The following is a 12697-nucleotide window of genomic DNA, read 5'->3' on the forward strand; positions in this document are numbered from 1 at the left end:
ATCTCACTCCGTATCCACATGGACGGGGTCAAACATGGTAATTAAACATTTTTTTTTCTTTAAATTTGGATTCATTATTAACCGTTTATTCTTTTTATTAGGTTCAACCGATCCGGGAACGGGATCAGCGCATGGATCAACCGTATGATGTACTCGGCCCTCGACAGTGGACATCCGACTTTCACTCACTTCCCTACCGACAAGCAGGTTCTGTGGTTTCGTCAGTTTGCGGTAAGTATTCTAATTTTTTACTTATATTTTTAATCTTTAATATAAATTTTCTACTAATTGTTTTTTTTTTTCAGCAAGAGTTCAACTGGAATTCCGATGAGACGCTCTTTATCTATCACCACTTCGTCCATAAAGTTATGGACAACTATGGGAAGCAGATCCACGAGTGGAAGAAGAAGTGGGAAATCAATAAGGTTCGATTTAATTTATTAAACAATTTTTTAATTTATTAAACTATTTTTTAATTTATTAAACTATTTTTTTTTTTTATTAAAAGGTCCCAAAGTCGATGAACGACACGGTCTGGAAGGAGTTGTGTGCGCATTGGGATAAGGAAGAGACGAAAGAAACTTCTTCCACCAACTCCACCAACCGCAGGAGCGACCGTAAAGGGAAGGGCATCTACAAGCATAACTTGGGTGCTCAATCTATTGCCACTCTGGGAGATCGCATGGTAAGTTCAACCGCTTTTTCTTCAATTATTTGAGTTTCAGAATTTTAATTTATTGTGCATTTCTTCTAATTTCTAATGTTTCTTTAATTTATGTTTTTTTCAAGGCGGAAGAAAATGATGGCGAGCCGGTTGATGATCTCGCCCTAATGAGGAGGGCGTATACCAACAAGAAGACCGGCCAGATTGATGACGGTCTTGTGAGGGACGTGGTCGACCTGGTCCAAACTCAGGTGGTAGACGAAGTGTCTCAGCTTCAAACCGAGGATGACGCTTCGACGGCTTCGACCAACTTGTCCCGGTTTCGAATCAACGAAATCGTTGAATCCGTAAGTTCTTTTTTTTTAAAAGTTCAATTCATTTATTTCTTGGTTTAAATTTGTAAATTTGGCTATTTTCTATTCAGTCGGTTCCAAAGAAGAAGGGACGTTTGGTCGGTTTGGGTCGTCGCACCCGGTCGGTTCCTCCTTCTTCTGCACCACCGCCCTTTGTTGATCCAGAAGTACTTACGGCTCAGTTGAAGGACAAAGATGATCGTATATCTTTGTTGGAGACCCAGATGGCGGCTCAACAGGCGGGCTATGAGGCACAGAGGAGGCTGAACCAGCAAATGATGGAGATGATGCAGAGGATGTACCCGAACGAGGTGTTCCCGGACGTGCCAGACCCGTAGTTTTTTTTTTTTTTCCAAAAACTCGGAATGTTTTATTTTTATTTGTGAAACTTTGAATATTAATTAATATGATTTCAATTTTAATTTTAATTTCATATTTTCGAATTTAAATTTCAGAAATTTTATTTTTTTAAAAAAATTAATATTTTTTACATTCCGAGGAAATTAATTATATTTTTTACTCGATCGATCGATGCGTTTTTGGACATAAATCCATCGATCGATCTGTTTACAAAAAAACGTTCGGAATATACCGAGGGACCTGTTCCTCGGAATATACCGAGGAACTGTTCCCTCGGTATATACCGAGGGACATTTCCCTCGGAATATTCCGAGGAACCGGTTCCTCGGAATATACCGAGGGACATGTTCCTCGGAATATTCCGAGGAATATGTCCGTCGGTATATTCCTATCGATCGATGTATATATGTCCAAAAACGCGTCGATCGATGAACGTCAGAGGAAATATCCCGACGAAGTTCTCCCTCGGTATATTCCGAGGACATTTCCGACAAACTAGTGATCCTCGAAATTTCCTCGGAAGTTTGTTTCCTCGGAATTCCGTCGGAAAATTCCGAGGGATTTCCGAAGAAAGAAGAAATTCCGAGGAATTATTTCCGACGACTTGTTTCGTCGGTATGTCGTCGGAATAACGATATTCCGACGATTTTTTCCCTTAGAATCCTTGCTGTTTTCTTGTATTGACACTTTCTTCTTTAGGAAAACAAAAATAAAAGCCACAACCACCACTACAACAAGAGAGGCAGCTGATGCAATAGTCGGTAGTTAGAATTTAGTTTTCTCCTTTGGTTTGCATGAACTAAGCGAACACAAATTTGGATTTCATTCAAGTCTACAAAAAATATGCAATTGAAGTTGGTAATAATACTAATAAACATAACGGAGTTGTTAAATTACATATTCAGACCTCCCCCTCCCAGAACCATATTTATCAATAGGTTTTGGGCCTTTTGGCCCTTTTTGATAAAAAAATAAACTGATTTGGTGGTAGAGTTATTATTGCTAAATTGACATGTAACAAAATAATTAAGGTGTACAAACGACCCACTTTGTGACTTGTAACCTTTCATTACTCAGTCATAACCAATATAGATTGGTAATTGCATACCCTTAATGGAAACTAGAGATTGATCCGCGCACCTGCGCGGGTATTGGTTCTTACATTTTTTACATTGATATTTGTTTTTCATAATCATTGTTATATATTTTAGATGAGTCGTAATATAACTAATTGTATTCAAAAAATCTGGACCGAATCAGGTAATATGCTTATTTTTGGTACAAATATCCGTATCCGTTTCAGATACATTTGTTATTTAGATATTTTAGGTTCATGTACATCGTAACCGAACTCATCCAGACCCAGAAGGACCCAACTCAAAATCCACACATAAATTTATAATATTCAAGCGAGACATAATTTCAAAGCAAAAAAAAACGATACCCGAAAAGAACAACTCGTACTTAAATCGATAGCCAATGTTCATACTTAAATGATTTTATAAAATAATAAAAATAACTTTTTCTATGTGTTTGGCTAAATTAAGTGAAATAGAACGATTTTTTTATTTAGTAAAATAACTATAAGGAGTGAAAAATTAAGTTACAATAAATGTAATATTTTTTTATTATTTTGATTTAAGTTATTATTTTATTCACAAAACATGTCTTTGAATTATATTTTTGGTTACATAATTTTTCACCGATTGAAACTAAAATAATTTTTTTTAGTAAAATAAACTAAACCGAACATTTAACGATAGAGAAACCCCAATTATTTTACATTTTTGATTTTATAATTGGCACAAAGTTAATGTTGATTAACTAATAAATAAAAATCTACACTATTATTATTATTATTTTGATAATATAATTAATGATGTGATGTATTGTTAAAGTAATATAATTAATGAAATTGTTAAACCGAGCAAAATATGAAAAGACAATTAATGAAATTATTAAAAGGACAACATACTTCTTTTTTATACTGCTACGTATGTTTCCAAACAATTCTCCTTTACACTGTTATCCATGTTTTCAAACAGTACGAAAATGTAATTTAGTTTTAATAATATATATATAGTAATCTTACTTTTAACACAAGTCCTTTTTTTCTATCGAGAAGTGCTTGAGGAACTGAACCGGTGAGATTGTTCCCGATTAAGTTTCTGTTGAGACAAAGATGACCATTGTATGTATATATACGCACAAAAGCAAATTCATGGTCAAAATATGGATTCTGCTTTCTAGAGAGCTTACAGTAAGGATAACGATTTCATGTTGGCAAGGAAGGTAGGTATTGGTCCACTCAAGCTATTATTTGATAAGTCACTGCCGATGCATGCAGAATACACAAAAATTGGCTTACATATGTGCTCAGAAAATATAATACTTGATTAAATGAATCAGTGAGATACTTACAGTTCTTGTAATTGCGTCAGATTCTGTAAAATTGGGGTAATGCTCCCAGTTAATCTACTTTTCGACAAATCTCTGATTATACAAGCACCAAAACAAAAACATTATCTTTAGATACATTAGTTTTAAATTAGAGACTATGTTTGTGAATGTCTTACAAAGAAGTGATTCTTGGTTGAGTAGATGCATCTGTGTAATTGCATCCAAGATTTTCCCAGGAAAAATCTCGAGGGAGACATGGATCTCCTTGCCAACTGATTTCACGTAGTTGATAAGTAGCTTGGATGTTCTTGATAGCGGCAACTAATATAAATGTTGGAGAAAGTTAGAATCATATCATATGAAACAATATAAGCTAATTTGTTGTAATAATTGAATATTAACGCGAGAGATACCATCATTTTGGCTTGTTTCCACTTGTGGGAATTCAATAACAGTGTAAACCTCAATAGCGTTAATCAGAGGTGGAAGAGTTGAATTCGGAGTTTTTACTAGCTGTAAGTTGCAACCTTCTGAATCACATTGCACTGGTGCAGCAGTGTATAATGTACGTAGCTCTAACTTGGGTGGACTGAAACCTGAATGATTAAAGTTTCCTTTTAAGATAATGTTGAACTCCCTCGTCTGATTGGCTTCGAGGGCTTCAATCTCCGCAAAGTGCATGTACAAGTACACTTCAGCATTAGAGGGCCTAGGTGTCCAGGTGATGAGCAGTGGTTCACTGGCGTTTTTAGGCGTCGCAGCACTCACGAGTGCAGTTTTTGGTACCTTATATGTGTCTGTGTTGCTTATATTGAGATCATTGGTCGTTATTTGCTTATATCCGGAGTGAAAAAATGGAAACCAAACACGATCGTAGACATCATCAGGATACCTGCAAGTAAATTGTATTAGTCAAAAGGATCTAAGCATATATAGAATCTTACTAATTTATAGATATATCTGTTTCAAAAAGAAATGTATAGATATATTATATATGATAAATAATAATGTGATTTGCAATTCAGCAATGTGATAGGTAATACATATTATAAATTTGTCATGTATACTTCAAGGAAAATCTCCTCGATGTGCATACACTTTGCCTGAAGTCTTCTTATGTATATATGTATGGACTATTGTATCTGAAATAAGTTTGAGTTTCTCAGAGCAATATTTACTCGAAATATAATCGTGTTAATTTTGCAAATGACAAAAATCTTATATAAAATATATCACTAGTAAAAATCCAACGCATAGCCACTACAAAGTCGTGGCTATAGAGCAAATTATCGTGGCTATAAAAGAAATCAGCCACGCTTAGATGTCCGAAAAGTAGCGTGGCTATAGCCTCGTGGCTAGAAATAAGCGTGGCTTTTCGTGGCTACTAGCCATGTAATTACCACGCGCATTTTCGTGGCAATATTAGCCACGATATAATATTAAGACGTTGCTATTGCTAGTGGCTATTATAGCCACGATATAATATTCAGACGTGGCTATTGCTAGTGGCTATAATAGCCACGATATTGCCACTTATTAGACGTGGCACTATTAGCCACGGTTTAAAACTATTTTTCAGTGGCTATTATGGCCACGATTTAGCTACTAAGATTCAACATTTATAGTATCCACTGTTTTGAAAAACATTCTAAATTAGAGATTTAATTAGCCAATTTTCATATTAGAGATTCATTCAAATTATTAAAATTGCACATTCAATAAACACAGAGCATAATATACAAGATAGTCAAGGTTCAACATTCATAAAAAGTTACATAAGACAAGGTTAAAAGTTTTGAGTCTAAGAAGAGTATCAAAAGACCTTGTTACAAAAGAGGTTATAAGATAAAGTACCAACTTCTAAATGCCATTGGGAGGATTAGGCTGACCAGTTGGTGCTTGAGCCTGATGATCAGAAGTCTGTCCAGTAGGTGCTTGCGGGGGCCTAAGTGTTTGGAGGAGCTGATTGATTGCTTCCCTTGTTGTTGCAAAGTCCTGTCTCATGTCTGAGACGTCCTGTTTCACCCCAGCAACATCAGAAGTGACACTTTGGAGGGTTGTCTCAAGACCGCCCACACGCATCTCCAGGTCCAGGTTGCAGGTAATACCATTGGGGACCCGTGAAGAAGGCGCATGCTCCCTGAATTGTTCACTGCCCAGTCCGTAAACATATCCCCTCCTACTCTTAGCATTCTATCAAGAGAAATGGAAAAATATTCAAAACCAAGCAAGACCAAACAGAAACTAACATAAGGCTATTTGATCAACTCAGGTAACACATGTAATGCAATTGTCAAAACAGAACAGAAGATTAAAAGTGTCTGAGAATAAAAATGTTAAGCTATCATACCTTCAGATAAGCCTTGTTTAACATGAGGCGAGAAGGAGCAGATGATGCACTTGGACTCCCTGGTGATCCTTCAGTGTTAGAGAGCTGTGTGGCTTCCATCTCGGCCTGAGTTACCAGTTCTTCAGCCCGATAGTCCACAAAAGTCCCATCTGGTCGGGAGTGTGTCTCCCTGACAAGGGCAGTGTAGGATGGTGGTTCACCAGAGGCTTGCGTCTGCAAAAAAAAAAGAAATTAGGAAGACAGATTAGAAAGACAGATTATAGTACAGACATGGAAGATACCATGTTATACGCTATCCTTGCAAAACACCTAGGGCCTGCATTATGCTTGTGGCACCCTTTACCCACAGGATCAGCCTTGCGGCTTTTAGCAGCCTTCTTGCTTTTCTTTTTAGCTTCATCAGTCGCCCAATACTCCAGAAGCAGTGTCCAGTCGCTATCATTGATGTACTTTGGCTTCTTGTGTTGCCTCTTCTTCTTGCTAATCCTTTTACCAACAGATGTCATCGTTTCCTTCTTCCACAGACCGTAGACCAAATCATTAAATTGAGACTCCCAGTAGAAATTTTGCTACAACAAAAAACAAAACAGTAAGAGGTTTAGAAATAGGAAATAATAACAGTAAGAGATTTAAAAAAAAATGAAATTTTTGATTACCACAAACGTTTGCCACCAGGAATCCTTCCTTTCCTCAGGCACCTTATTCCAACTCTTCCAAGGATCCATGTAGTATTCTTGCCAAGTTGCACGGATGAAAGCATGGATACATGGGTCAATACCAAACCTAAGATGATAACAAACATCAGTAACTGAAACAAGACTATGACAAAATCCTACCTAAAATTTCACAAAACAATCCTAACAGAAACAATCCTAACCAATCAAAGACCCAATTCAAATAACAGAACATTCAAAGATGAGGAAGTGATCTTACCATAAAGCTCCATTCAGCTTATCAGGATGGAGATGTGGCTGTGAGAGCCTAGCAGGTGAGTTGAGCATCGCATTAAGGGTCATCTGCGGGTAGCTGTTGGAACGAGATGAGGAAGCAGCATGGTTTGGAGCGGCTCCAGTAGCACCAGGAGGCATAGAAGGAGACCCAACATGGTTTGGAGCGGCTCCAGTAGCACCAGGAGGCATAGGAGGAGACCCAGCATGGTAAACAGCGGGTCCAGTAGCACCCGGAGGCATAGGAGGAGACGCAGCTTGTGTTCCAGGTGCTCTTGTTGAGTTCATCTGTACAAAACCAACAAGAACACATCTTTAGAGTCAAGAAAGAGAGAAAGACAAATCCCTAGATCGAAAACCCTAAAACATCATATCAAAACCCCTAATCGATACTCTAAAATAAACAAAACCCTAGATCGAAACAGAAAGTAGACATGTAACAACCAATCAAACAAGACAGAGAGAAATCGAAACCCTAGATCGAAAACCCTAAAACATCATATCGAATCGAGAATCGAAGGGTTTCATCTCCGAGAAAGGAGAAGAGAAAGAGAGAGGGTTACCATGAGAGGTGGGAGATGGAATCGGAGACGGCGAATTGAATCGGAGACGGCGAGATTGAACCGGAGACGGCGACACAAGAAACGGAGAGGAGAAGAACCATTCCGTCGCGAGTCGGGAGAGAGAGTTTGTCTTTTTTTCTCTAAGTGTTGAGAAGAAAGAAGAAAACTGAATTATTAAACCCTTTTCTACAGCCACGAAATATCAGTGGCTAAACCGTGGCAATGAACCGCGAAATTAAAAACAATTGGAGCCAAAACCAAATCAATTGGAGCCAATCCAATTGGTACGTTTACCAAAATTTTGGACTAGCCACGATTTAGCCACGCAGTTACAGTGGCAATATGTAATATCTCGCTGGAAACCAAAAAAAATTCGAGCCAAACCAATTGGTTTTCTCTATTTTCCTTATAGCCACGAAACAGCCACTAATAAACCATGGCTGTATCTAAAAACGCGTAACCACAAACACCCAACCCCTAAAGCACAATCCCTAAAACCCAAACTCTTTTCCATCAAACCTTATACCCATACAACAACTACAATTCAAACCCTTCATACATTCATATATTTTACCTAATATAATTTTTCAAACAATCTCACAACATATTTTACAAACCTTATAACATATTTTACAACCTTACAACATATTTTACAAACCTTATAACATATTTTACAACCTTAAGCATATATTTGACTACTCTGAATCACAGTCTGATTGTACCTCAACATCTGATACATATTCATCGTTTGGAGGATTCACCGGGGCAAGATCATAATCAGAAACATCGTCAACAACATGTGTTTCCACCCGTAACAATGAACTTTCTGCAACTTGGTCACGTCTATCATCCTGCCACGCAGTTAAAGCAATTTCGGACGTTTCTCGGATTCCTCGAGGAATAATTTTTGCGCATGCCCACCAATCATCGGCAGAATGTCGACGTACCCGTGGATAAGAAATAAAACATGCTTGATCACAATTACCTGGTCATGATACAATAACATCTAAGTTTAAAATTATGGCCTTTCATCAAACATTAAATCTCAAGCACATATATATTTCACTTACCAGGTAATACAAAAGGATCATATTTTGCATATTGTCTTCGTGGTGAGACATCAACAAGACCAGATGGATGTATTCTCATACCGCGATTTTCCGTGGTGTCAAACCACGAACATTTAAAAATCATGACCTTCAAGCCAACATCACCATGATATTCCACCATCATAATCTCCTGTATGAGGCCATAGTAGTCTGTTTCATTGGTTCCAGGAACACAAACACCATAATATTGAGTTTTTCTAAACACCATAATGTTGAGTTTTTCTATTTTGACCGTGGTTATGTGTGTGGAAAGTGTATCCTCGGGTGTGATATATTGGCCAAGACCTATAATTGCGCCTAGGACCTTGTACAAAATCCAACATCCACATAGGAAATGTGTAAAACTGAGTCGCATCGTTAATCTGCAATAGAATAACATTGTTATAAATTACATCATAAAATAAATAAATTGTGGAACTTGATAATATTAAAACAAAAACTCACATAGTCTTTGCACCACTCTGCAAAGTTGGTGTCTTTCGCTTTTTGCATTGCAACTGGAGTAATATCAGGAATACTCCGTGTCATATATTCTTCAAACATCCTGCACACATTTAATATATTAATTATGTAACTAGAAATATGTATTTATATTATATTTTCATAATATTAAGGTACCTTTCATATGGAGCAAATGTTTCACAGTTGAGCATCATAAATGTCTGAAGAACGGTGTTATCTTTATCATTTAACCAACCAGTTGAGCATTGACCACTGATTCTCCCTTCGTGGTAAAACAAAGGTGGTACATCCGGATAATTGTATGAGAAACGAATATCATTTGGACCTTCTGGAATGCTCATGATCTCAGGATGACCAAAATAATTTGAGGATGCTCTTGAAATCTCCTCGTTTATCCATTGTGCAACTATCGAACCCGCAATGCGTGCTTTGTTTCTGACCATCTTCTTCAAATGGTACATGTATCTTTCAAATACATACATCCACCTAAAATGGACGGGCCCACCTAAGGCTACCTCATCTGGAAGGTGCACAAGAAGATGTTGCATAACATCGAAGAACGATGGAGGAAAAATCTTTTCCAAGTTACAAAGCTTCACACCGATATTTGCCTTTAAAAGACCAATATCTGATTCTTTCAAAATCCTCGAAGAGATATCTCGGAAAAAGAGGGCAATATCTGTAAACAAAACATTAAAGTTATAACATCAATCATAGTAATTATTAAGATAACATAAAAAATAAATACCTCTAATTGCCGTATGAACATTTTTTGGAAGAAGTTCCGCGAATGCAAATGGATAGAGTCGTTGCATAATGACATGACAATCATGACTTTTCAGTCCATGTAGCTTTAAATTGCTTTCGTCAATACATCGACTAAATTTGGAGGAATATCCATCGGGGAATTTTATATCATTTTTCATCCACATAAGGAATTCTCGCTTAGCCGCATTTGACAGCCTGAATATTGGCACGGGCATCGTTCCATCCTCTTTCATCTCTAAATCACGCCTTTTGCATAGACCTGGAAGATCCAATCTGCTTTTGACGTTGTCTTTTGTCTTTCCAGGAGCATTTAACAATGTGTTCGTGAGGTTATCGAAGAAGTTTTTCTCAATGTGCATGAAATCAAGGTTATGCCGAAGAAGATGAGTTTCCCAATACGGTAACTCCCAGAAAATACTCTTCTTAACCCAATTGTGAGTAACTCCGTATTCAGATATTGTCTTGGATGGATTATCATGTCCATTCCCTCCACATTCAACGGACTTTGATAAACCTTTTATATTATTTATCCTCTCACGCAATATTTCTTCTCCGGTCAACCATGGTGGAGGAGGATCCACAACTGTTTTTCCCCGTGTAAATGCTTGAGTGTTTCTCCTGTAAGGATGATCTTCATCTAAAAACCTTCTGTGGCAATCAAACCAACTATGTTTCCGTCCATTACGTAACCAGAACGCACCTGTCTCATCTTGACAATATGGACACGATAGCCGACCATGTGTCGTCCAACCTGAAAGCATCCCATACGCTGGAAAATCGCTTATCGTCCACATCAACACTGCTCGCATTATGAATCTTTCTTTCCTTGAAATATCATATGCCTCCACACCATCTTTCCATAAACTCTGTAACTCTTCAATCAGCGGCTGAAGGTAAATGTCTAAGCTTTTTCTTGGATGTTTGGGTCCGGGAATTAGCATCGAAAGGTATAAGAATTCTCTTTTCATACACATTCCCGGAGGCAAATTGTATGGAGTTACAATAACTGGCCAAAGGGAATGTGCTTCGCCATTCATACCAATCGGATTAAACCCATCCGTTGATAAGCATAGATAAATGTTCCGGCTTTCAGCAGCAAATCCAGGATATAACTCACTGAAGTGTTTCCACGCTATGGCATCAGATGGATGATGTATCTCTCCTTCCGGAGTTACATGTTCCTTATGCCACCGCATATTGGAAGCTGTCGCCTCAAGTTGGTATAGACGTTTCAGACGATCTGCTATTGGGAGGTAAAACATTCTCTGTTTCAGTTTGTTTTTACCTTTTCCGTTCTTTGGGTAGTAGCGATCTTCTCCACAAAACCGACAACTGACCAACTTCGCATCGTCTCCCTTCCAAAATAACATACAGTTCTTCACACATACGTCAATCTTCTGTAAGGGTAACCCAAGCGACCGTGTCAGTTTCTTTGTCTCGTAATATGTTGCTGGAGCTTTATTTGGCTGCGGAAGTATGTTTTTAAATACTTCAGATATCTCATCTACACAAGCTTCTGGTAGATTATAATATGTCTTCACTTTCATCATCCGCGAAGCAAGAGACAACTGAGAAATTCCTTCTGCACATCCTTCGTAGAGAGGTTGAGTCGCTGCTTCAAATGCTTCAAAAACACTATCATGATAGGGTTGTGCTATGTCTGTCTCTTCTATAGCTTCCGGCATGTAAGCTGGCGCAATGTCTGCGGGTACCTCTGGAATATTCTGCTGGTGATCTTCATAAGCATTCCAAATAGGAGTCTCTAACATTTCTTCTTCACCCGTCGAATGATTCGCCCCGGAACTCTCACCAACATCGTTGAATTTCTCTCCATGACTCGTCCAAAAATAATAATTTCCCTTGAAACCGTACAAGAATAGATGTCGTGCGACAACTCTTGCTTCACGTTGCTTCACATTTTTGCATCGAGCACACGGACACAACAAAGTTTCTCTTTCTTTGTAATCTTCTTGATTACACGCAAATTGAATAAATGCATCAACACCTCCAAGAAATATTTCAGAAACCTGATTACTCTCAGGATCAATTCTTTGATCCATCCATTCTCTAGATTGAAAGTAGAAAGACATTTTGTTCTGAAAATTTGAGAGAAGAACAAAAGTTCTAAATGCCACGGTTATGAAGCGTATATATGAAACGAATAGCCACGACAATGCCACGAAATATTCGTGGCTCCCTTAAAATATCATGCCTAGCCACGAAACAGCCATGAAACAACGGTGGCTCTATCCCATTTCGTCAAACGATTGGACGTAACACTTCCTTTTTGATGTCGGCACAAAAAAACAAATTGGTGCCACGTTTTATTAGTGGCATATTCGTGGCTTATTCATACAGCCACGAAAATTTCGTAGCGTTTCCGTGGCTTTTACTTCCCACGCTTTTTTTCGTGACTTTATCGTGGCATTTTTAATTTTATCGTAGCTTTTTACGTCTCGTGGCTTTTACGTGGCGGGGTCGTGGCTATTTTCCAATAGCCACGGTTTTTAAGTGGCATGACAGTGACTATGGGATAGATTTTTACTAGTGTATTTTCGGAGCAGACTTCAAAAAACAAGTATGCGCAAAAAGAAATTAGTTTTGCGGTTGACAATGTTTAACTTTGTGCGAGCAGAACCCGAAGTCTTTAGATCTAGTGTGTTAGTTTAACAGCAGTCTCCGGGTGAAATCTGCTCTATTTTTGAAAATATGAGAATTCAC

The 12697-nt window shown here is 37.9% G+C and overlaps 1 protein-coding gene across 1 annotated transcript; it reads right to left on the minus strand.

The window, feature by feature from the left end:
- Positions 1–3223: 3223 nt before the first annotated feature.
- LOC125585436 lies at positions 3224–12697 on the minus strand. Its single transcript, XM_048754485.1, has 2 exons — positions 7638–12697; positions 3224–7362 (listed from the first exon to the last, which is right to left on the minus strand). Exon 1 carries the CDS (start codon positions 12064–12066, stop codon positions 9916–9918), a length of 2151 nt encoding a protein of 716 aa, XP_048610442.1. The 5' UTR covers positions 12067–12697; the 3' UTR covers positions 3224–7362; positions 7638–9915.

This window comes from Brassica napus, chromosome C4 (genome assembly GCF_020379485.1).
Source record: "Brassica napus cultivar Da-Ae chromosome C4, Da-Ae, whole genome shotgun sequence".
Classification (NCBI taxonomy): Eukaryota; Viridiplantae; Streptophyta; class Magnoliopsida; order Brassicales; family Brassicaceae; genus Brassica; species Brassica napus.